The sequence below is a fragment of the Aristolochia californica genome, unplaced genomic scaffold (genome assembly GCF_029961685.1).
Source record: "Aristolochia californica isolate CCGP_79_NKW_82.1479 unplaced genomic scaffold, dmAriCali1.0.hap1 SCAF_9, whole genome shotgun sequence".
Lineage (NCBI taxonomy): Eukaryota > Viridiplantae > Streptophyta > Magnoliopsida > Piperales > Aristolochiaceae > Aristolochia > Aristolochia californica.
Window position 1 is genome coordinate 4,178,638 of NW_027182290.1, and position 26,568 is coordinate 4,205,205.

Here is a 26,568-nt window from a genome sequence, read left to right on the forward strand (position 1 = left end):
CACCATTATAAGTGGAATTGTCCTAAGTTGAAAAAAAAGTAATTAATTAGTTATTTAGTTGTATTTATATTAATTTATTTTGTATTCTTATGTACTTGTTCATTAAGTTTGTTTTCTCTCTTTGTTTTTAATTTTTTTAAGTGAAACATTTATATCAATAGAGGGACATCCCTTGCATGAGTCTGAAGCTTAAACAACAAATGGAAACAATGGTGAGTTTTTAAGTTATTATTATCTAAATGGTTATGTGGGTGTTTTAAGTTTATATATTTTGCTATGGTGGTACATGAATTATAAAAGTTGATATTACTGTAATTATTCTGCAAGTTTATGAAAAACAAAAATTGTGAGTTTCCACAAGGAAAATTCTACACAAGTTGATCTTTTAGAGTATGAGTTTTGCAGGCATGGATTGATCTTTCAGATAGATGATTCTCTACACAAATTGAGTCACAAATGTTGAAGAGCATAGGGTTAATTATCAAAAGTTTCAAGGATGAAAATTCTATCAAGTTTTGAAGCACATTATTCTTTGTCATTTGTACTACGAAATTCTCTCGATTTGTGAATTATCTCACATAAATGTATTTTTTTAGTTTCAGATGTAATACTCTTATGTGGTTTAAACATATGTAATTCGAGCACTGTAATTTCAGATAGATTTTGAGCATTGTAAATTGCAGTTTTAGATTGTAAACTTGAGCATCAAGAAGAAGAATATGATTACACAACTCGTCATTGTTCTCTTCAACTGATACTTTGCTAAGCTGGTAGCTAAGGTAGTCATCAAAAGCAAGATTTCATCATTTGTAGAATCTTCCATCTTGGACTGCCTTGCACTGGCAAAACACATTCTTATACCAAAGTAAGCAAAGTTAAGTAGCATATATTTTTTTTAATGAACACACTTAGAACAATAACACTCTAAACAACAACTTGCCAACTCTCAGGCATTTCTCTTAATCACCAACTTCTGTATCTGTATTAAGCCTTTTAAAAATTTCACTTTGAAATGATATTGGAGTGATACTCTCAAAATGGTCATACTTGTTATCATCCTTCACCCAATATGCCTTAGTGCATTAAATCAATTCATTTAGATGTGGCGACTAGTCCGAATTCTCACGAAGCTACAAAAAGCAAAAATCAACGAGATTGATAAAATTTGACTAGTCTTAGAAGTCATCTATCACCAAATCCTTGTAAATAATTGCTCTTTGGAGGTTGAACAATGCAAATACAAGAAACAATAAGTAATAAAAAAAATCTATGGTTAAAAGCTCAAAGCAATATCAACAAATGGCTTACCAAGAAAAGTAAAAAGTTTAGTACACAATAAGAGTAATATGACTCTACTGGGATTGGATCCCAAATCTCTAGTTGCTAGTGGCATACCGTTAGGCCACAAAGTCTTCTCAATAGAATGGAAACAACACAACTACTATATAGCTCAAGGGAGCTAGTATATATACACCTAACACCTCAAGGCCTGCATAGTCATCCTTAAACCCTGCAATATCATCATATACACATGTTATCACCTGACTCATCTCTCGTGTTCTGTTTTCTAAAAGTACTTGTTTTAATTTTTTGTGACCAGTTTGTGAATTTTCTGTCAATATTTTTTTGCAAAACACAAATATCAAAGTTCAATACTTTCCTGATTTATCTCACCGTCAAGTTCAAATATCACATTACAAGGTCAATGCAATACAATTCAACATGAACAACTTCTACATCCAGATTTAGTTACATGGTAGAAACAAATGCCAACTACAAAGCATAATCCAACATTGGGGAATAGCATTCAGTATCAGTATCCCTTTCTTGATTTGCTTACCCTACAAATTAACCGATACAAATCCACTAAACCAATCAGTAAAAAAACTAAAAGGAGAAAGTCCCCCCTCACCCCAGAGGTCTGGATGTATGTAAATGGACATGGAGTCCTAAGTCTAATTAGTATTACATCTGTAAGACACCTATAACATTTAGAAGAAAATGTTAAAAATCATTTGCTAGAACATATTTCAAAGCATAAAAGCTTTGAGAGTCTGAAATCTGCAACCGTTGTCATTAAGTTTTCATCCAAAAGAATGTTTGAGACTTGACATCTCTGTGAATTAGGGGAGGGTTTGCAAGCTTATGAAGATAAAAGATTCCTCTTACTAAGCCTAAGGCAATTCAGAGTCTTCACTTCTAGTGAAGGTAAATCCTACTTTTACTTACAAGTGATTGATTTTGAAGGAAATTTTCATAAACAATTTGGAATATTAGAATAAAAGAGATATTTGGTTGGGGAAGGACTAACCAGTAAAACTCTTTCTTAATGTTCCATCCCACTATAATTTCTTATTGGTGATCATGATGGTGGAAAGATGGATAGACCGTTAGCAGCATGACCTTATTAAATTGATTGAAGTTGAAGAGTTCCAATTGAACCTGAAGATAATTATCTATGTTGAAAAATGGGTTCTGAAGAGAGACTGAGCCTAGGGTGAGGTCAAGTTCTGTCCATAGGCGCATTTCTAGTGCCTGAAATAATGTACTATTTGATACATCATAGAAGAATGGTGCTCTGAAATGCATAGTTCCTTCATATGGATAGGCACAGTTGCAGCTTTGTGGGCTGAGCTTCTAATCTGCAGGAAATAATTTGCTTCCAGAAATAGCCAGGCTGGTAGAGTAAGGTTCATCTGATTGCTGTTAGAGTTGACAGTAATCTCAACAATTATCATTAGTCATTTACACTGAAGTCAAGTGCAAAGAAATATTTCAGACTCAATCTCACTATAAAATCCTGGATAAACTAAAATTTAAAAAATAAGTTAGAAAGAGCTTCCAATGCTACCCTGAATCAACAATTTGGTAAATAACAACATTATTTTGATCAAGTCCAATTTTTGTTAGTCATTTTACTCACTTGTCAATAGAAATAAACCAACTTTATCAAAAATAATATTTACTATTAATCAAAAGGTATCAACTAATAACAATTTACAATGCATAAATGAAAAATACATAATAATTGGCACTGAACATTGAACCTCACCTAACTTCTCTAATCCAACCTATGGCTTCTCAAATAGAACTGTCCCAGTTTCACATCTAAAAGATTCACATGAAAGGCAGTAGCATAAAAGCCTATTTCGAGGTTTCTTAAATATACTTGGCCATGGATACCAATTTTGAGGCTTCTTAAATATAGTCGAATAAGCAAATAAAGCAAAATCAAAATCTAAGTTGTCGAATAATCTTCTTGTTCTCTAACAAAACTTTGCAACAAAAAAAAAAAAAAAAATAGATAATATGTGTTGATTTTTCGGGACCCCTTAGCTTACTTACATCACGGAGAAAGAAGAAGAACACGCATTGGGGAAAAAAAGAGGAGGAAGAATGAGGTTATGGACTTGTTCCAAACCCTCCCCCTTAAGTTCTATTTATAATTGATAAAAATACAATATTATAATTATGTCTTTCTCCCTAGTAAGAGTAAAGAAGAGATAAGAAACATAAACTAATTCTCAATGTCTCTCTGATAAACTCTTATTTTCATTTGATTCCTCTTTCTTTCGGTTTACATGGGTGTTTATACAAATTAATTTACAAGTTAATTACCTCCTCTAATTTCTCGAAGGATAAATCAGAAGATTTCCTCCTCTAATTCCTCAAAATATGACTTACTCCAACACTAGTTACATCAATGATACACTAATTATATCATATCTTCAATAAGGTACAAGTTTGATTAAGCCTCGATGGAATGGCAACGACACAGAGACAACGTCACCAGAGACTCTAGGAGAAGTTTTAATGGAAGGGGAAAAATAGACCGAAAGAAAGGAAGAAAGGATCAGACACCGCTAGGAATAAGTGGTGACGACGAGGTAAGACAAAAGGGAATGAGGCGAGGCGAGACTGCGTGGCTTAGGCGACAATGATGGCGACGGCAACGGTGACGGTGAGACTTTTTACAATAACTCCTTCCACATACGACATTGGCAAAAAGTGGTGGAGATAAACTCAAAGTATAAGGAAAGGGAAAAGATGAGTTATGTCATAAGCTAGATGCATGTATCAAGGACTCTTCTACCATAGTCTTCATCTTGTCTCAAGTCATTTTAAATAAAAAAACTGCTCTCACATTAGAAAAAAAAAAAAAAAAGTAACACTAACACAAGCAAGATAGAATCCTAAGTCTCAAACCCCTTGAGCATATCAAATCAACTAAAAAACAAAGCCTTGGTGTCTGAATGTGCTCCACACTCCATAAATCATGTATGGTTTGCCTACCCAAATTTTGGGTGAGACAAAGACATGAGTAAGAATTCTGTAGAAGTCTGCAATCTGGAATTGTTTAAAAAAGCACCTAAGAATTGCCCCACAAGTCGCCCATCGAAGACCAAACAAACATTTATAATTGGAGAGAAAACGTCAATCTCCATGAAAGTCAAGATGAGATTACTTGCACTGTTACTAACCTCGGCCCCAAAGATGGCAATGCGTGCAGGAACTTTGGACCTGTGTCGCTTTCAATGCGACGATTGAGGACGGAGGACGGAGAATCGGAGAATGGATAAACTAAACTATGATCATTGAGTGGGGATTTTGATTTGTACATTAAATAATGCTAATTATTTATGAACAGTCGTTTTGGTGGCTTTTATTGTTCAGAATGGAGGATTAAAATCTTTAAAATATATTCAAGGTAGGCGTTGGTGTCGTATGTTGATGAAAAACCTGAATTGATACTAATGGATGTGGAAAAGGAAGGGAAGCAAGCAAGGGACATCTCATGTCTCAATTAGTCAAGTCAATTGGTTTAATTGATCAACCGCGTAAGACGATTAGGTTGGTCAATCCAATTCTAGTTTGATAACACTTAGGACCTGTTTGAACCCTTAGAAAAGAAAAAAAAATGAGAATTTGACCATTATTATTCCTAAAAATAGTTAGTGAAAATGAGATAATGATCAAATTCTTATTTTCATTAACTATTTTTAAGAATAATAATGGTTAAATTTTTTTTTTTCTAATTCTTTTTTCCATTGGGTTCCAAGCCTGAATTGACACAACAGATGAGGAAAATGAACGGAAGCAAATAAGGGACATCCCCTATCTCAATTGGTCAAGTCAATTGGTTTAACCGATCAACCGCGTAAGATAATTAGGTCAGTCAACCCAATTCTAGTTTGATAACACTTAGGACCTGTTTGAACCCTTAGAAAAAGAAAAAAATGAGAATTTGATCATTATTATTCCTAAAAATAGTTAGTGAAAATGAGATAATGATAAAATTTTTATTTTTACTAACTATTTTTAAGAATAATAATGGTTAAATTCTTTTTTTCTAATTTTTTTTCCATTGGGTTCCAAGCCTGTATTGACACTACGGATGCGAAAAATGAAGGGAAGCAAACAAGGAACATCCCATGTCTCAATTGGTCAAGTCAATTGGTTTAACCAATCAATCGCATAAGAGAATTAGGTCGATCATTCCAATTCTAGTTTGATAACACTTAGGCCTGTTTAAACTCCTAGAGAAGAAAAAAAATGGAGAATTTGACCATTATTATTTCCAAAAATAGTTAGTGAATATGAGATAATTATCAAATTCTCGTTTTCACTAAATATTTTTTGGAATATTAATAGTTAAATTCTTATTTTTTTTCTTTTCTTTTCCATGTGGTTCTAAACAAACCCTTAGGGCCTATTAGGAACCCACATAAAAAGGAAAGAAAAAAAAAAAGAAAATGGAAGAGAAAGATATTTTTTGTTGTTCGGTAACAGAGAAAATCACGTACTCTCTTAGTTAATAAATTTTCTCTCACAAAATGATGGAATTTAGGGAGAAAAAAAAATAAATGAAAACTTCAGAGAAAATTTTAATAATCAAAATTTAAAATATTACTAATTTTCTTCTCTTTTTTATTATTCACTATTTCTCTTCCTATCTCTCTCTTTCTCTCTCGCTTTCCATAGGCATCCAAACAAAAGAAAAAAACTCTCCACTTTTTGTATTCTAAACACAACTTTTAAGTTAAAATTCCGGAAATTTGAAAGAATGGGTATGACAATCTTCTTTGGAATTCTACTTTAAATGAATAAAAAAATGGAAGAAAAAGCTCTTGTCAGGAGTAAAGACAGGTTATCAGATTTTACCAATCAATGTAAAGGACCCATCTTAATCCGAGTGTAATGCGGACAAGAATTGGTCGCAGAGTGGAACGAAGATCCAGTATGGACTTCAATTAGGCGTGGCACGCACTTGACTCGGAGGCGCCACAGTACTAACCTTCTAGAAGCATCAATACGCGACAGACTTGTGGGGGATCCCGCTTTTTTAGTCTGCAGGAAGCACGGGAAAAGGGCACGAGGTGTGGTGGATCCAATTTAAAAAATTGAGATGAGACCCATTATCGCATAAGACGTTACACATGGGATCAAGAGAAGATACTCTCCGATATTTTTATACCTCATTATACCTATAAAAATATTACAAAATATAACATTTTGATTCATTGAGAATCTTTGAGAGAATCTTTGGTTGTACAAAATCTTTGAGAGAAAAAAAAATTATAGTAATAGGGAAAAGGCATATATATATATGGTTGATCTAATACGAAAAGCTATTTGGTGAGAAACGTTTTCTCAATCGTTCAATATATTATATGTATGTATATATGTGTGTGTGTGTGTGAAATAGAGAGAGAGAGATGACCATCCCCTTAGGCCTCTCTTGTCTTTCCGACTCTTTGTGCATTGTGGGAGGACATCATCCTACTCTAGTGATAGAAAGAAATAGGGGGATGGCCATCATCCTCTCCCTCTCCTCTCCTTGTTGTAAAAAAGGAGAAGTTCATTAATATCTCCATTTCAATATAGAGGAGAGGAAGGTGGTAGAAGCACAAAGCAATCCCTTTTGTTGAAGAAAAGATATAGAAACCTCTTACATGATTCTCACAATAAGAAGTCTTATAAAGCCAAAATTATTATGGAATGAGGTATCATAAAAGAGTTTTAGTTTAAAGGTGTTTTAATTATATTTGTCTTCTATTTATTTTGAGTTATTTAATTATGCTAGGACTTATCTTTAAGTATTAGAGTTTGGGTGTAATTGGGAGAAGGGAAGTTTAATTGTAATTGGATTTTACTACTTTCCTCTATTATAAATAGGGGTTCATGTACTCTGATTACATCAAGTCAATGAAGTATTTCTCTTTTCCATAAATTCAACCTGGTATCAGAGCAGGTTTTGTGAGTTGACTCAGTCAACCCACAAAGATAATGTAATCCTTTTCTGATCTATTATCTCTAGCAGTTTAAGTTCGTATCTTTTTTCTCTTTTCAGTCCCTATTCCTATTGTTTGCTTTACTTTTTTCACCTCTATACTGAGCTTTTAATATTGTATATTATATATTGACGGAATTTTATTCTGAGAATCATCTTTTTCCCTACATTATTCTTCATTCCTATATTCTACATGTTGTTGTTTCTGGAGAATAACGATTCGGCGATGGCACAGGAGGAGAAAGGTGCTTCTCCTCTTTCGATAAATTTTTTGTAGCTATTCTATTTTTGGGAAGACTCCTGTTACTATTGTCGGAGAAGATGACTCAGCTATTTAATCTCGGTAATCTTTGGTATGTCGTCACCTTCTTTGCTTGACTCTATTTGCTAACTATCTTTGGAAATATTACGGCTATTAATTACAGAAAATTCCAGTTTCAATATGGAATGGCATCGAGTTTATTTTTGGAACCAACATTCCCAAGTTGGCCCATTAATCTCATATCTTCTTCGAACTGGAAAATTTCCATTATCATCGTATCACGATGACAGCAAGTTGCGGCTAGAACAATTGATCCTTCGCTGGCGTTTTTTCTTTATATGGCTTATATCTTTGTTAGAAATGGATTGAATGGATTTTCATGGTGTTTCGTTCCTATGTTGTTGTCTATTCCGAGTTTTGGCAGACTGATTTACTAAGTTGGTTATGATTCTACTATGTTCGACGTCGTGGGGAAGAAGAAGACTTGTTTCCATTTTATTAAATTTGTAGAGTCTTTAGGAGTATCTTTCCGTTTATGTTCTTTGGTTTGTTGGATCGGTTGTCATCTTTATTCGGAAGGTTCTGCGTTGTTGTTTTTCGGAAGTTGACGTTCTTCGTTGGCCCTTCCATACTGAGTTAGGCGGAATTATCTCTCTGTCATCTTGTTGTCGTTTCTAGAAGATGACTCAGTTCTCCGTTGTGCTTAGCAATCACCAACATCACTGAATTGCCATTTCTGGATGAAGGTTGTTTCCACCGAGTCCATTATAGCTTTGGTATCGGGGAAGAAGATCACTAGCTGATTTATATTTTCCTAAGTTAGGAAAATTTTGATCCAGTGCCGATTCAACCCAACCCGGACTAGGCCGAGTTATCCCAACGAATTTGCTAAATCGAGGTTGCTTCTGTTCTGCTGAGTTAACTCGGTTTGGGTCAACTCGGGTTCATGTCAACCTGATTCGGCCCACTTATTTTCTGCCTTGTTTATCCATGTTCAGGTCCCAAGTTCTATACACATTTTGTCTGTGACTCGGTTATATTAGTCTATTATTTGACTCGGTTCGACTCGGTTCGACTCGGTTCTTTATCTCCAGTTGGATTATTATCTTGGATTATTACTCGATTCCAACATACTATTTAGTGCAACTTCCTTATTTACTGATGGACTCACTGTGAACTATTTCATGTGTCCTTATTACTCTTAAGGACTTCATTATTTACCGGTTATCTACTGTTGTACTACTGCAAATTTGGTACATGTTATTTGGGCATTGGCCCATTTCCGTTATTACTATTGTGTATGTTTGATTGAGACATTATTTCTGAAAAATAACTCCTTAGTTGTTTGCCTTGGGTTCATTATTTGCTAATTGTTGTAGGCATTAGTTCGTCTGATGCAAAATTTTAATTTCTTAAAAAAATAAAGCACATGATGGCCTCAGCATCTTATCTTCCTCTTTACTCATTACCCAGTGGTTATTTGACAACCTTTCTCCTACCATCTTTTATTTGACTCTCACATACCCCTTGGGCTAACCTCTTGTGTGTTGCTTCAGTTGGTTTACCTTTATACACACACACACATATATATATATATACAAATATGAGTGTTTTAAGTCCATTGAGACTTTTTTTATATGTACCCGTGGGTTTTTTATCATCGTCTTGTGAATGACAGGCATTACCAACTTATCACCCATTTCTACCTTTAAGAGTCGTTGCCCAAGTTGGGACTCCGTGATGGAGGAGCTTATTACTACATCTATGTTATTTGGTTCAAGTTGGGATCACTGTCATTACCTCCCAGTTTGAGGGGGAGAAGTACAAGAAGTACAAGATTATGGAATGATGAAGTTTTAGATGTTGTGGTAATTTTAATGTCACAAAAATAATCAAGGAAAGGGGAGCACAAAGATTAAATTTTTGTATCTATGAAGAAATTTTTATAGCAAAAGAAAATTGAAGAATTAGAATCTTTTTCATTGCAAGTTGAAGTTATAAACTCCAGCTTGAAGGGGAGTGTTGAAGAGAAGATATAGAAGTCTCTTACATGAATCTCACAATAAGAAGTTTTACAAAGCCAGAATTATTATGGAATGAGGTCTCATAGAAGAGTTTCAGTTTAAAAGTGTTTTAGTTATATTAGTCTTCTATTTATGTTGAGTTATTTAATTATACTAGGATTTATCTTTAAGTGTTAGAGTTTAGATGTAATTGGGAGAGGTAGTTTAATTGTAATTGGACATTACTACTTTCCTTTATTATAAATAAGGGTTAATATACTTTGATTTCATAAAGTCAATGAAGTATTTCTCTTTTCCATAAATTCAACACTTTCCTTTTTATCTTCCTCTCATCTCTCTGGTTATAGGAAAAAAGTCTCCTCCTCTTAATGTTAAAGAGGGAGGAGTTAGTTTTTTTTTTTTTTTTTTACTTTAAAAAATAAAAGAGTGAAAAATACAATCCTAAATTTATGGTTAAGGGTTTGAATATTTTTTTATTTTGTTATCTTTTGTCTCATATTATCTCAAACCAAAGAGGACCTTGGCAGTGCACTCAAATTGACTCTTGTGGTTGACGTCAAATTAAAATAATAGACAAAACGAGTGTAGTTCACCCAATCTAGAGGAATTGAGTGTCAATGGACCATCATCAGAAGTAGATGAGTGAGATTTTCAGATCTCTCAAATATTTTATTTATTGTCATTGTGTCCATTTGCCTTTGCTTACTATTTTTCAATGTCCAAATCTTGAGTTCAGACTATCAATATTTGAAACCATCTTCGAATCTATTTCGTATAAGAATTGATAAACTAGGGGACGGAAAGAAAAAAATTTATGAAAAAATCTTAGGATGATCTTTAGGGCCTGTATGGAACCTACATAAAAAAACAAGGGAGAAAATCGTTGAAAGAAAAGAAAATAAAAGAGAAAATTTCTTTCACTCTTTGTTAATAAATTTTCTCTCACAAAATGGTGGAATTTGGAAAGAAAAGAAAAGAAATAGAAATTTGAGAGAAAATTTTAATCATAAAAAATTTAAAATATTATTAATTTTATTTTCTTTTTCAATTTTTACTTGTTTCCAAACAAGAGAAATTAAATTTATTTTCTAATTTTTTCTCTTATTTTCCATGGGCATCTGAACAAGAAAAAAAAACTTATTTTCTTTTCTTTTCTTTTTCCTTTTCTTTTCTCTCGGCCTTATTGAAAGTACGCCCTTTAGTTTTAAGAAATTATAATACAATACAATGAATTGTACACATAAATAAATTGCATAAATATAATTTTAAGTATTTTTATATGGAAATAAAAATTATATAAAACATGTTTTATATTGGAGAATAAGTATCATAAAAGAATAATAAATATTTTAATTATAACATAACTCCCCTCCTATTGGAAGGGAAACTTGAGAGAACTCTTTCCTAAGGTGTCATTAAAACCGGTCTATTAGGTACGGAATACAAAGTACTTAACCTAGGACGATCTCTGACACCCACCGTTCCCCCTAGTCGATATCCACGCAAGCGGCCCACACTATTCTGAAAATTAGGTCGCCCCTTCTGGGATTCGAACGCGGAAAGTGATGCCTAATTTTGATACTTTGTAAAACACCTAGCCAATATAACTCAAAATACCGGTCTGTTAGATGTAGAAAACAGTATACTTAACCAGGACCACCTCTGACACTAATATATAGGAATCTTATAATATATAGGAATCTTTGAATGATTCCTCTCACAGGAGAGGGCCGCTCTCAAGATTTTTTAAATATATTATTTTTAATATAAACTACATTAAATACCATAATTAAGTCATTAATTACCGCACAGAAGAGTGAATATTTAAAAAATAATAATAATCCCCGAAGGACACATGTGAAGCCCCACAAAACAAATCAATGCAGAGACCATTATTTGAGATAATCCCGCGAGCCACTGAAACTCCGTCCCCTGTGCGCGTCGCTTTGCACTTATCCACAACGCCACAGCCAACAACACCAAAAAAAGAAAAAGAAAACCCATCTCCATCTAATTAATAGTACAAATGCACAGGTGGACGGTTCCGATCGTCCCAAGTTGCTGATTATGATTGGTGGAACGTCACATCAGCGTGTGATGAATTGATCACATTGGGCCACGTTGCGGAAGCCAGCTGGCAGGCCACCATTGTTTATTACTTAGTTTAATAATTTTCTTCAATCGAAGCCATCGTTTCTTAAATACCGACTCTCTCCCTGCCCTACTTTAGCCTCGCGACACTTGGCGCTCCAGAGGAGAAAAGGCCATCGTAGAAGCAAAAGCGGAGGTAAATGCTCCTTCTTGTCTCCCCCTCTCTGAAAATGGTAATTTTAATTTTTTTCTATTTTTTTTAGATTTTTATTGCAATTTTAATTTATTTTTGGCATTTTTTACTTTTTTTTTCTGTGTTTGGTCTGATTCCGTCGATGTTGTCTGAATTATGAGGAAGTTTGCTTTCGATCTAATGGGAGTAGCATATTTTTTTTCTTCCTTTTTTCTGAAGTTGGTATATTGATTATTTTGTCAGTAGCTGGTCTATTTTGAGTAGGAAAAAAGTTTCTAGGGTTACGGTTGGGAGTTCTTTATATTGTAATTCGTTTGATCCATGAAGCAGCTGTACTGCTGCGGTTGTACTATCCACGAACTGTTTCTTTTGGTTTATTCTGGTACGTGGTTTTTTCTAGTAGGTTTGGACGTTCAGGAGAAGGAATGCGTGTGTTAGGGTAGTGCAGATGCCTTAATTCATCTATTTTTCACTGATGTCAGACTCTGATTTTCTCAAAATTTTGTTTACCTCTTCTTTCTTGTTACTGGTTGATATCAGTGTGGAAAATGTGTGGGGGAGGTCAGTTTGTATCTTCCTTCTATGGAGTTCTGTTTGCTTAACTGCGTGCGGCGATCGATTTTCATGCTGCAGAGATTTTAATTTTTTTTTTTTTTTTTTTTTTTTGTTATCTTCAATATGAATAGAAAGTTGCGTGGGCTTAGAGTTTTTTCTTGGAAGAGTGGAGGATTTGAACTGTGTTAGATGGAGTGAATTGGATGTGTTTACTTGGAGAGCAAATTTGAATTTCTTAGTATTTTTTCTTCCCTTTTTTGAGTGGTTGTGAAATTTGGTAGGAAATATACTGTTTCATTTATTCCCCTCTTTGGAGCTGATATGAGTAAAAATAGGAACGTTTTACTACTGCTGCATGAATATCCTAGTGGGAATTTCACTTTCTTGATTTTGCTCTGTGCTTTTTCTAGGAATTGGAGTTGTACCTGAACAAAACCAGGTTATCCCTGTTTCACAAAAGCTAGTATGATCCAATTGGCTTCCAATCATTACCAGATTGCATAGGTAGCTTGATTTTGTAGATCCTGTACTTTGGAGGATGGGGTCCTACGTGAACTTCAAGAACATAGAAAATTATGAAGGGCGGCCAATGGGTACCTTGGCTCGCCAATCTTCAGTCTACACCTTGACCTTTGATGAATTTCAAAACTCTCTTGGGGGTTTAGGAAAAGACTTTGGATCAATGAACATGGATGAATTTCTGAAAAACATATGGACTGCTGAAGAGACCCAAGCTATGACCTCAGCCTTTGGATGTGGTGAAGCTGTGCCACACAGTGGGAATTTGCAGCGACAAGGGTCTCTGACACTCCCAAGAACACTTAGTCAAAAAACCGTTGATGAAGTGTGGAGAGACCTATTCAAAGAAAGTAATGCAAAAGTTGGGAATAGCAATTCAGGGCCAAGTCTTCCAAAGAGGCAACAAACTTTAGGAGAGATGACATTGGAAGAGTTTTTGGTGAGAGCCGGGGTGGTGAGGGAAGACGCACAATTGATTGGAAGACCAAGTAATAATGATGGGTTTTATGGGGATTTATCCCGTTCTAACAATAACAATGCAGGTCTATCTCTGAGTTATCCACAGCCAGGTCAGACCAACCCAGTAGTTGGTAATAGAATTATAGAGAACAAGAACGATAATGATATAAATCAGATTCCTAATCACTCACCAAAGTTCTCGATGAATGTAAATGGGATTAGAGCTCAGCAGCAACTTTTTCCAAATCAAGTCACAACTGCATATGGCTCTTCAATCCTTGGAGGGGAACTTGGGAATCCAGGGTTGAGGACTGGAATTACTGGTATAGCAGATACATCAATGAATAATGGATTTGGACAAGGTGGGGGTGGTCTACCAGGTGGACCGGCATTGGGGATGGTCAATCTAGGAGCTGCATCTGTCAAGGTTGCAACAGGATCACCTGCTAACCAACTATCTTCAGATGGCATAGGTAAGAGAGATGGGGACACTTCTTCTTTGTCTCCTGGTCCTTATGCATTTAATAGGGGAAGGAAATGTAGTGGTGCAGTGGAGAAAGTTGTTGAGAGGAGACAGAGGCGAATGATTAAGAACAGAGAATCAGCTGCTCGATCACGTGCTCGTAAGCAGGTAAATTCACCTGCTTAATTTGAACTTCATTTTGTTACATGGATTTTACTCTTCCTGAGGCTTCAGCCTGTTGTTCTTTATTTTAATTCACTACTTTTGGGTTGAACCAGGCGTATACAATGGAACTGGAAGCTGAAGTTGCAAAACTTAAAGAGGATAACCAATTGTTACTGAAGAAACAGGTATTTTCATCTCTTTCTAAGCTTGTAGAAGTAAATTTTGGAGTTGTGCCGACACACCTGACTATCTTAAGAAGTCTAACGCAGAGGCATTTATTTTGTATTGCTTGATTATCCTAATTTTACTATATTTAACCAAATTTTATTATTTGCAGACAGAATTGTTGGAAATGCAGAAGAATCAGGTAAATTACTTTGTTCAATAGTGATTGCTTTTATTTCTTTTGAGGTTGGAAGTAGGAACCTTTCTGGTTCTGCTATTGATCGTTTGTGCCATTATCATTCCATTAATTCAATGTATATAAATTTCAATAATATCCTACTACTCTTAGATCAAGTACTAGGGTAAATTGTAAAGTGGAGGCAGCTTCTCAAAATATAAAAAGCATGGTGGTTGGAATAGGAAAACTAGAACCTGGGGGAGTGAGGCATCATGGGGCAAGGTGAAAAACCAGCTGTCGGGACCAATTTTGCAACACTCACACAATGAATGAGTCAACCCCTCCCTTTCGTCTCCTTTCCCATGCTTGTGTTCCCTGTTACCACCACCTAGTATAGTTTGTATACCATATTGCATTTGATTTTATACATGCTTTGCGTCTGCATGTGCTTTATTTTATACATGTCTTGCCTAAGAACAAGGATTTTTCTTAGCACAATGAAAATATGGATTTTGAAAATGGTGGTGGGCAGGGACTAGGCTGTGTAAGGTGGAACCTCCTCAGTGGGTGCCTGAGCCCCTTCCATACGTCCTCCAACTTCTTCTTTTCCTTTTTACCCCTCATGCTGTAGACTCAGGTTACCAGGGGTCTATAATATTCACATGTGAATTTATCAAAGATACTTTATGAAAGAATATCATGTTAAAAATATCCAGTCCAATTAATTTTATAAGGAATTGCTGTTGAAGCTTAAGAAAATTATGTATTTCAGTGCTCTACTGTTTCCTGGGATGCTAAACTGTACTAATACTCCCCTTCATAAAGTCAGAGCAGACATCTGGCTAAACTCTTCTGCTGATTGTTGTTTTAGTATTAACAGATCCTGTTTTATATAAAGTTGCAACTGCTGTTAAAAACCAAAACAAGCTCTAAAACTTTCTAAGAAGCAAAGAAAAATTTACTGACCTACTTTACATGACAGGCTTTAGGAGAAGGCCTTCTTTTCTTGTGCCAGTCATATTACTTTGCCCTCATCCATTATGTGCATACCCAGAATGCTTGAGTAGTTCTAAGTAATGTAACCGTTTTTCTCAATTGCCTCTTTACTCCTTCCATTCTATTGCACATGAAGGAGTGATTGAGTTCTTAGGCATTTTCACCATCAGTGATGAAGTCAAGTCAACTGATGTTTAGTTTTCTTTCCTGGATTACTTTTTAACTGTGATGGCAAAGCATAAGTGTAGACTGGCTTGTGATCTCTGACCGTGACTATCCAGGTTTTTGGCAACATCTTGCTGAGAATCATTGATTTTGTGATGATTGGGTAAATATCCCTGTGAATTTGCCCAATACAAGCCATTGATTAATGAATTCCATGAGAATCATATAGCTGAACATTGCACTACTATGTGGCTGTAATTATAAACATCAGAATTTTGTTCTAACTATTTTGCTTGTATCTTTTTCTACTTCCCACCAGATGGTCCCAATAACTTGTTCCACCTATCGATGTGGTGACCAAGTGGAAGTGTGTCATGCCTCTGGAATAGTGCAAAAAATGCACAAATCAAAAGATAAAACTATTATTCCTCTGGTTTACCACTCTTAAATCTTATCCTAACTGGCCTTAAAAGGAAAATCAATGCTGTGCAAAACTACAATGTGCTTTGCTCTCATGACCTCAACTACTCTCTGGGTCGAATTGTGCGATAGAATAGTCTCTTTGTCCCCTTCTGCTCACGCCCACAGAAAGTTCTTATAAGCTTTTTGCTTTGCAGGTTTTGGAAATGATAAATCAGCAGCATGTGTCTAAGAAGCGATGCTTGAGAAGGACTTTGACAGGACCATGGTAGAGGATTTGATTGTGAAAAGAGTAACTTAATAAGCATATGTCACCATGTATATATAGATGGGAAACAGACGTGATGTAAATTAAGGTACATGGAGTAGTGTTTATTGTGAGAGTTTTAAAAGTTTCCCAATTCTTTTACCTCTATTCCTACGGCTCTTTCCATATTCCCTGATTTTACCTTTCTCAATATCTCTGTGTAAACCTTCAATTTTACGGACTTTTCTCCTCGTCTGTTTTTTTAGCTAGAGCCATTATCTTCTTATTCCAGCTAGTAAAAAACTAGTTTATATGTTTATTGCTGGCAATTTGAGTAGATAGTTTATGTTGTAAAAGCTTAGTACTACGGCGGTTGAGCCTGCTGTAGTCTGGAAGCGAAGTTAAGGACAAGAGTCACAGGACTGGGGATCTGTTGGACCGAGTAGTCCAGGAAAAGAGATTATCGGGTAAGGTAATCTCAGTATACTTTTATCAAATAAGTTGAAAAAAGTAGTTAACTCGAATGATGGAAAAGGATAATTTGCAAGAAATTTGAATAAAGAAGAGCAAGGACTAGATCTAAATCCAATTGTAAAGGAAAAAATAAAATGTTACAACTAGTTATACGTCGGATACGAAAAATCATTGTGAAACATCTCATGGTTGAATGATTGAGCTAGTTATTTTACATGTTTCGCACCAATTTTTCGTGTTGGAACAGCTACAAAAAGAAGAAAAGAGAGGTTTCGACCAAGCTAGTGTGACTTTAAATTTGAAAGATAAGGGAGATGTTTTCACAATCTCTATAGGTATAATTTCTCCTTTTAATGAATATTTTGGTTATTTTTCAATATGTGTCATCATAGGAGTTGGTTAGTACATTTGCTACCTATAAATGGTGGTATTGTACTTATGAGAAATAAAGTGGCACGTAAAAATGTAGTGATAGGATAAAATTAATATCATAATGTTTGACTATAGGGTTAGAATTATAATGGATGTAAGATATATCTCTCTTGGTACTTCTGATTCCAATGTTTGTACATATATATCGCAACTAGTCGAATTATGAAATTAAGGAAAGAGAGAATGGTAGTTATGAAAGCGAAAAAAGAAAATTATAAAATTCATCCAATTGATAGGGAAGACAAATGGAGGTATTGTAACCTCTTGTGACAATGATAATAATGGTGCTACAATTTTATGGCATATGAAGTTATTTCACGTTTGCAAGAGTTGCATAACCAAAATCTACTCAAAATGTATTAAATCTTGTTAGTTTAACCTTTTATAAGTATTATATTGTTAGAAAATAATGCAAGATAAAGTTTAAAATTTTTCACCCATGGAAGTAAAAGAATACTTCTGTGTAAACTTGTGCCCCTCACTGGGGTTAGTTTTTTTAACTCCATCCGTGTCTTTTAACCCTACATGGCAACCCCATAATAAGACTTACATCAAATAGCAACCTCATCCCCCTATTTCACTCCCATTCTTTCTTTGAAAAAAAATAGACAAAAAAAAAAGGAGAGAAGTTTCACCTCCTCCTCTCTCTTTGGTTAGAGAAGAAGGGAGGGGGAAGTGCTCCCATCCTCTCCTCTCTCCAGTGACAGTTCCCCCTCATTGCTACAAGGTGTCTCAAAGTGGGTCCTTTTTATTTTTAATAAAATTTAAAACAAATTTAATTACTTAGTTATTAAAATAAATTCTAGTAACTAGTTTACCCCTAAATTGATATGGTCATATTAAAAAGTATTGCATTCATATGATCACATTTGAATTACAACACCTAAAGTAGTCGAATTTTAAAGTTGTCCAAAATCTTATAAAATCTCACTAAATGCTCACTGGATTTTGTACAATTTCTTTGGATTAATTTTTCTTGGACAATCACCATTTTGTTGTGCTGAAATGAAGCTTATTTTCAAACATAACATAACTTTTAAGACAAAGTTAAGGATATAAAAAAAAATATTAAAACTCAAATATAACATACTACAATATTAATTAAAAATATAAAAATCATTTATGCAGAAAAGGACAAGAAAATAAGTACCATTGCTGGGATTGTGTTTTCTAAGTTGATCCTTGTATACTTTGTTATCATTCTCCATAATACGAAGGATCTGCTAGTAACTAAACCCACCGTCAGGGTTTTGAAACTCAGTTTTTCCTTCAAACCCATCATCTCCCTACAGGGCAAAATATTTGCAAATCTTCAAACTTTCATCAATTACGAACAATAACAAACATTTTCAATTTCAATCGTTAAAACTTCGCTAGTGAAATGAACTGATTGAGAGATAAAAAAAGAAGACTTCAGAAATAGAAAAGGATGAATAAGGGATGAATTAGAGAAGAAAACAATTGCAGGTTCACTACTTACTGTCATTACCTTCGGTAAATCCATGCATACAAAATTCATGTTTCTATTTTAACATCAAAATACTGAAACAGAAGAAAACACTTACATGGGAAACTCATAGGTCCTTCCAACCTAGTAAGGATAACTGGTAGTGCACTCCATCTCCTTCCAGGAGATCATCCTCCTACGGTCTCTACCCCTAAAAGACCTTGCAAGAATGCTTCCACTAACAGGTTTGCATAACCCCACATCAATCACCGAATTACTTTTTGTCAATTCACAAAATGACAAATTCCCGTCCACAAGAAAATCAAATAACATTGCTAGACAACGAATTTGATGAGCTAAGACTTGATTTTCATGGTCCGGTGAGAGCATCTGTAACATATGTAGATTGACCTGTATGAGACGCAAAGTCAGGATGGTCATAGCTAATTATCACAAACTCCTGTCAAAGGGGCAAGATGTTCAAGAATTTAAACATTTCATAAAGTTTTAACGTACCTCTGCTTCCATCGCCAGGAGTTCATTGGTGCTAGATGACAAGAGGCCACCCATCACGTCAGAAGAATCATCTCCAAGTAATTCAGTAGGCAGTCTCAAACTGAAAAGAGGAGGCCTGAGAGGGTATTCCGCACTAATCTTTATCTGCCAAAAGTAGGGAAAGAAAAAACAAAGGTCAAACGCATAACAACCACTTTTCAAAAGGAAATTAAAAAGGCACTAATAACCCCGTCAGAGCTACAGAGAAAAGAAAATTCAACCCATTACCTTGACTTCCAGATTCAAATTCCTTCCATTCCCTTCCAATTTCCTACTCAAAACAAGACGAAACTCTCTCACAGCATACTCTTCCCAAGATTTATTGGCAATCTCAAAAATGCCCAAGCTCGCATCATTTTCCATTTCTTCTGGATAAGAAACATCATCAATATCACTTTCTCCATCCAGTATAATATCTAAGTCCTCATTTTTTTTGTAACTCAAGGATGATTTTCCTGGGGTGCTAGGCACCACACTCTTCGAGATCAAAGCCAGGCGCCTAGAATGTTCAAGTGATGGTCCTTTAGATAAGGGGCTTGGTTTGTTTACATTCAGAACTATAGGAGCTTGGCTTACAGTTGGAAGTTCTCCATCCTCCTGGACATTCTCGGATGGCCCGTCCATCTCAGTATCCTTGGTTTCGGGAACTTGCTCACTCGGAACAGCAGAAATAGATGAAACTTGACTAAGGTCAGTCCCACCAGCTACCCAACTTTGTATGGTACATAAAGGGGTATGTGAGGCCCAAGGTACATTCTCATAACTCAATGTGGGCCATTTAAGCTTCGCTAAGGATTCAAGTTGTTCCCTGTATGCAAATCAAATGATTCCTCATTTTCAACTAAGAATGTTCACAAAATAAGCCAAAGCGGAAGAGTTAAAATCTAAAAGGTCAAGTTCAATGACAAACTCACAAAAGCTATCAGACAACGCAAAAGAAGGCCTAAATGATGCTATCATCTCTTCTATTTTTGAGAAGATGTGCCTCCAATGAAAAGAAATTTGGATCAACCAAATTCCAACTCTAAAGGCAAATCATCAGCCACTAATCCAAATTTGCATTTCCATATAAATTAAGATCTCGCTATTGAAGTCAACACTACATAATCATAGAAATATTTTCCCTCTATTTGTAATGATAAAAAACATGGAACATTGACTCACGCAAGAGCCATTTGAGCTTTCTTTCGTGACCTAATCTTCTGCAGCACAGTTTGAATACGATTCTGTCGACGGTAAAGAGATAGCCCAGAAAGAACAGAAGCAACTTTATGAGTCTCACAGTTTTCTCCTTCAAGCCCCATAAGGAGAGGTGAAACCTCAGGCAGAAAATCAATTCCCGCTAAATGTTGGGCCCATTTATATGGTCGTAAGATTCTCTTCTGATCAAATGAAACAATATCACCAGCCAACAGCTTACCCATCTGTACGTGTAAAATATAGAAGTTATAATTGGCATATGTAAAAAAAATAGAGAGCTATCTTCTATAAAATGCAAGTAAAGCAATCCAATGAGAAATAACATAAAGAAGGAAGAAGACATGCAAAGAGAAGTATGTATGGCAGGAAAACACACAACTTTCATATGAAAAAATCTTCCCAGAAAAATAGAGCAACTGCAAGGGGAAGGACAAGTTTCTGAAAGTCATGATCAGGTTTTGCTTCCTCAAAGAAGGAAACATGAGACAAATATTATTATAAGGCAACTATAATCACAAATTGAAAAGGTCACATGAAGATAGATACCACAAATGATAAATAGGCTAAATCAGCCCAAATAAAGATATTCCAATGAAATATCCCTTATAAGATTTGCAAGTATACCTGGTGAGGAAGACCAACACCAGTGTCATCTGGAAATAAGTTACAGAGGATGCTGCTCTCAGGTCCATCTTGAGATCCCTCAATTCCAACACAGACAACATTTAACTTCAGTAAATATTCAAACCTGACAGTGACCAGTTTAGCGGGTTTATTAGGATCACTTCCCTCATTGTCATATACATGAAGTATGATATTCAGAGGGTGTGATTGATAAATCCCCATATGGGGAAGGTTCTCCTTGCCCGCTAACTTCTTTGGTCTCTTTCTCCTTCTCTGTCCATCGTCCTCCTCATCCGGTACTTCTTCTTCCAATTTCGCATTTTCAGTATTTGCATTCACACCTGCAAAAACTGACAAAATGTTACTTTTCTTTATGCTGAATTATATCGTGGATGAAGCACACGGAATATTATTTATCTCTAGCCTTTGAGGTAGTCATACAAGAAGTCTCGGTTGCCAGTTGGAAACCATCAGAAGGGTTAAATCATGGAGGAGATAAACATAGGCTTAATAGTAGACCAGTGAGAAGGGTTCCGTGAACCTAATAGTACATTGTTGAGGAGGGTTTCTTGACACCTGTGGATAGGGTGGCAAGAAATAGATGAATGCCAAAAATGATGCAACCAGGTGCAGAAAAACTCAGAAAATGCCAACCTAGCAAGGTATCTAGCAAATAAGACAGAACGAGGGAGGAGGATTTTTACTGCAATGCCAACAGAGTCTGTATGAGGGTGTAATAATGATAGAAGAGTTTCTGGGCACATTAGTTGATACACAACTTCCAAAAATGAAGTTTGAATTAGAGCTCATCCCAGAAAAGTCTGTCAAAGGGTAACACCAAAGAAACAAAAAAGAAAGAAAATCAAAAACATCCAATCTAGTTGTATTTTAGTTCAAGAATTGACAAATTCATTTGCAACCATCATTTATAGCAAAGCTGCAAAATAGTAGTTTTTTAAAGGTAGGGAGCAATGTTTAGCATGCAGATGATCTAGAAGAAATATGATGGCTAAAGATGACCAAGATCTGAAATCTTTTATGTAGTAGGAAGCAGAACAAAAAGAAGAAAACATGTTGGTAAAAAGATCCATCCAAAAAAAATGCATATCCAATCAGAAATATTTTTTCCAAATGAGGGCTGAAGCTTTTATAAATTTTTAAAAAGTGGACAAAATGGCCTATTTTCAGTACAAAACAAATTGTAATGGAAATCTGTTGAAATCCAACCAGGTTGTGCCCAAAATGACTAGCCGAGGTTCAGGGGGCTCTTTCCCATTAATAAACTTGTTAAAGTTGGCCAGATCCCTCCAAAAATAACTAGTTGAAGTTAGGAGGCTAATAAATATAGGGCCTTTCTGATCTTGGATATATGTGAGTCTATTCTAACAATCTTCCTCAGGTGTTGGCTTCTTTGTGGCTCCTATACATGAATAATTTTGGATCAAGGCCCACAGACAAGTACCAGCTCCAATACCATGTTAAAGTTGGGGCAGGGCCTACCCTAAAGTGACAAGTCAGAGAGGAGGTTGACCGCCCACCACAATTCTCAACCCCCTCCCCCCCCCCCCCCCCCCCACACACACACCCTCCTCCTCCTCCTTCAAGAAAAAAAGGGTCAAAGTTAGGATGCCTTTTTACAAGTTATAAACACATGACCTTTCTAATCTATAGATCTATGTAAGATTATAGTAACACTCTCCCTCATGTGTAGGCCCTTATTATGGTTTTATCCCCATATTGGAGCCATAATGAGAGTAGTCGCACATAGATCAAGAATTAGAAAGGCATGTTTATTATTCAGGAAGAAGGTTCCTAACTTTGACTATTTTAGGATAAACCTGGATACAACTTTAACATGATATTAGAGGAGAAAATTTATCCCATTGGGCTTTATTTGTGCCCCACTTAATTCATACCTCATTTATATAATCCACATCTCAAGCCTGTTGCTTGTTTGTTTAGGCCTGGATGTAAAGGGGACAGTTAGCGGGAACAATCCCACATAAGTTAATGCCAGAAAAAAATCTATGGTTATTGGTTGGGGTAACTAAAAAGGCCCCCTAATTTCAGGCAGTAATTTTAGGATCAGCTTGAGCCTAACTTTATCAAGGGCCAAGCAGAGTATAAGCTAAGCAACAAAAGAATAACAGAAGAAAATGACAAAATACAATCATCAATTCACAAGCCAAGCAAGCAACATTACCAGGCAAATGGGATAGAATATCCTGCAACAAAGTGTCGTTGTAGGACTCCATCTCTTACAAGAGAATCAACCAAACTGTTGCCTTCATGGTATTAATCAAATTAAATACATGACTCGACTCACTTACCAAATTGAACACTGCTATTTGCACCCACAAGGCATCCCTAATCAAGGATACTGACTGATATAGCAAGAGGTAAGCAGAATAGGGGCAGCAAGAAAACAAGGAAAGAGAGAGTACAGAGGAGAAAAGAGAGGACAGAGAAATTGGTACTCGATCAGGTGCTGCCATGTCAGCAAATAATAGTCAATCAAAAAACAGGGTTTCACAATTTCCATCTTTTTTTTTCTTTTGAAATAGTATATAGTTTATTAAATCAGAACAAAAGAATACAAAAAAAGGGGAGGGCAGCCTTAAGCCTCAGAGACAAGGGAAAGAAAGTCACCTATGGTGAATGTTCACGAGTAACCCTTGGTAAAAGAATCACCAAGATTGCTTGGAATCAAACTTTCAGAAATTACCATCTTAAATGCTGAACATTCAATAAAGAATCCATAAGTAGAAAATTGAATACGGCCCACCCTAAACTTTCCCTGAATATTGTATGAATGATGACCATGTTTACAGAAATCCCGTGTGTACAGGGAGATGTTGTCATCCTAATGGCAGAAAATCTTTTACAGTGGTAACTATGGGGTTTCCTTCATTCTAGAGATGATGACATGTGAAAGAAATAAAGAAAAGTCAAGCACCAGTGTCAAATACTAAAGCTTAGATCCAGGTTCTCTGGTTCATACAATGCAGGATCAGGATGAGCAAAAACCATCACATCAAACACTAAGGTCCAAATGCCATTCAGCAGACAATTATCAATTTACACCCCCAGACACCATACTGTCATGAGCCTCAAATTCTATGGCACATGCAAATATATCTGACTCCAATGCAACATGAATTCAAAAGATGGATGTACTTTATGTGCTCAAAAGTAATAGTTGATTACCTGTTTCTTTGTTTGCTTGCTGGCGGGCAAATGTTTGAGCATCTTTAATGTTTCCAACTATCTCCAGATTGATTTTCTCTTCAAACGCCTCTTTCTGAGCTAAAAACTGTGAGTAAATTATATAGAGTGGTGGTGGAAGTAACTCTGCTGAATTGTGCTGCTTTAACTTTTTGGAGTGTTGAATTCCCAGTTGCTGTTGAACAGGCATAGATGCTTTCTTAAGAGATTTTAAATGTGAAGGGAGACTTGATAAGAACTTCTTCCGGTTTGTGATTGTCTCTAGAAGACCCTTCTTGCGTTTTTCCAGCTCTTCGTGAAGTTTGCAAAGTTCTTTACGCTGATGTGGTGAGGAAAAAGGGAAGAAGAAGAAGAAAAAAAGAAGAAGATTACCTCAACATTAGTCCCTCTTTGCATGCATGATTGGATATAACTACAATTGCATCTCAAAAGTAAAATAGGGGACTTATAGCATTGAAGAAGAATAAGGTTCCACCTGGTATAGCTCAAAATTCAGCCTCTTCAGCATTAAGTCATGAGCATTATCCTTTGAAAGCATATTTCCTTTTATTTCTTCAGGTGCACAAGTGAAAAACTCCTCTTCAGATACAAGTTCTATGTCAGGATGCTTTGACTTGAAATCCTTGCAAGCCTTTATGGCTTTCAAATAATGGTTTTTCTCATACATTAAGTTGTGGAGCTGCAGGGTGGTGAAGTCCACTGGGGCTTTTGCATTTTCCGTTCCAGACTTTACATGATCTTCTTCAATCAAGATTGAACGATTAACCTACAACAAAAGATTCAATGCTCTGTAACTCCAAATGAGAGTAACAGGTGATAACATGTATAAGAGAACAAGCATCATCAGTTATAGGCATCTGATTCCAAAAGAGTACCATAGCAATATATCGATAACTGAAAATTAAAAAAGAACAATGTAAGAGTTTTTGCTCCCTATTATCTACTCAAGAGTCAATGAATTTAGTATACAATGACGATATATCTCTTATTTGTGTGTGTCTAAAATCAAATTACTGAAATTTTCCTTCTTTGAGAAACAGATTTCAAGAAGTACATCTTCTGAACAGGTTAACTAGTTTCCATCAGTAAGCCAGTGAAAGAAATATCTGTCAATACTCATACTATCTTTAACACATCAATAGCAAAGGATGAGGGGGATGCAATTTTATGATTGCTATAATACCATTTGCCTGTAGAGGTAGATTACCACAGAGGATCTGTATTATTTGAGTTGAGCACGATCATGCAGTTTGAAACTTGGAAATACCTTAGCATTCAGGGAAGGTGCTCTAAAGTATTGACTATCAAGATCATTGAGCCAAAACCAATTAGTGTATGGTAAGCTGTACTATAATTTATTTCAGCCTACTCTAACCTAAAGTAGAGAAAGTGAATTAGTATGCAGAGGTGGTATTTCATTTTCTCTAGAGAAAGGACTACATCAAGTGAGGTGGCATATACTCATTGTCAATTGGAATTGAAGATGAGTTCCATCCATGTCAGATCATAACATGCTAGAAGGTTCACGACTGGAGGAATGACCTACTTTATTGACTTGGTGGAAAGGTCCTCGAAGGAAGGGGATCGTATTTCTATTTTGTCCTGAATTTGCCAAATAGAGACTACTGAAGTTTCTAAGAAAACTAGATTTAAAAATTTTCACTTACAAACTTAATGAGATACTACCATTTTTCCTTTAGCATCTCCGATACAAGTAAAAAAAAACTGTGGCAGGGAATCTCCTCGTAATAAACCAATGGTTCATACGCTCAGTGATGGAGACAAAAAGAAAAAATACAGAGCACCTAATCATAAATTCTGAGGAAGTTTTTTTCTAACTAAAATAAAAGTTAATAGAAAAAAAAGGAGACGGAGAGACAAAAACATGAATAGAGAGGAATAACAAGTCGTACTTGACGGAGATTGACGAACAAGAGAGACATCTGTGTAAATAGCTCTTTAAGTTCGGATTTGGACTTCCCTTCCTTCTTAATGAAAAGCATCTTTGCTACGATCTCTTCCATGACTGTCCGGGTCTCTTCAAGCATATCGTACACCTTTTTCTCCACCTGCGGCTCCGGTAGCAGAACTGCCTCTCCCTCCTCCACCTCCATTTCCTTGCGTACTGCTGCTCCAGTAATGGAAACTCACTGATGGCGGTATACTCTGCTTTGGACCTGGATGCAAATTGCGTGGTATTAGAGCTTAGTTGTTAAAGAGGCTCGGAGCGATGAGAGTGACATGAGTCGATTTGGGAACTAGATCGGTTCAGAGGGCCTCGTTCACGGGCTGGCGATTCGGCGGGTCGACTCGGATGAACGAGTGAGTTAACCCAGATTTCAGGGGAGGCGGGTTGGTTCAAGGGAACAAATCGCCTCGAATACCAGACCCCTCCTGGATTTTGAGAGTCAGGCACGG

General features: G+C 35.9%; 2 protein-coding genes across 5 annotated transcripts; one reads left to right on the forward strand and one right to left on the reverse strand.

Moving 5' to 3' along the window:
• The first annotated feature begins 11,781 nt into the window (after positions 1 to 11,781).
• Positions 11,782 to 16,473, forward strand: LOC137940186 (ABSCISIC ACID-INSENSITIVE 5-like protein 5). 2 transcript variants are annotated; one of them, XM_068785120.1, is made up of 5 exons: positions 11,782 to 11,864; positions 12,827 to 14,025; positions 14,136 to 14,207; positions 14,360 to 14,389; positions 16,144 to 16,473. In XM_068785120.1, exons 2-5 carry the CDS (start codon positions 12,955 to 12,957, stop codon positions 16,216 to 16,218), a joined length of 1,248 nt encoding a protein of 415 aa, XP_068641221.1. In that variant the 5' UTR covers positions 11,782 to 11,864; positions 12,827 to 12,954; the 3' UTR covers positions 16,219 to 16,473. The 2 variants fall into 2 exon arrangements, with proteins under 2 accessions (XP_068641221.1, XP_068641222.1); XM_068785121.1 differs by having other exon boundaries at positions 11,834 to 11,901.
• Positions 16,474 to 18,104: 1,631 nt separating this feature from the next.
• On the reverse strand, positions 18,105 to 26,316 carry LOC137940185 (THO complex subunit 5A-like). Of its 3 annotated transcripts, none has more exons than XM_068785119.1 (9): positions 26,064 to 26,316; positions 24,626 to 24,916; positions 24,133 to 24,469; positions 20,926 to 21,275; positions 20,266 to 20,525; positions 19,330 to 19,909; positions 19,063 to 19,206; positions 18,665 to 18,936; positions 18,105 to 18,385 (listed from the first exon to the last, which is right to left on the reverse strand). In XM_068785119.1, the coding sequence occupies exons 1-8, from the start codon at positions 26,262 to 26,264 to the stop codon at positions 18,691 to 18,693; spliced, it is 2,409 nt and encodes an 802-aa protein (XP_068641220.1). In that variant the 5' UTR covers positions 26,265 to 26,316; the 3' UTR covers positions 18,105 to 18,385; positions 18,665 to 18,690. The 3 variants fall into 3 exon arrangements, with proteins under 3 accessions (XP_068641220.1, XP_068641218.1, XP_068641219.1); XM_068785117.1 differs by having other exon boundaries at positions 18,107 to 18,385; positions 18,665 to 18,957; XM_068785118.1 differs by having other exon boundaries at positions 18,108 to 18,385; positions 18,665 to 18,957; positions 20,926 to 21,266.
• Positions 26,317 to 26,568: the final 252 nt, after the last annotated feature.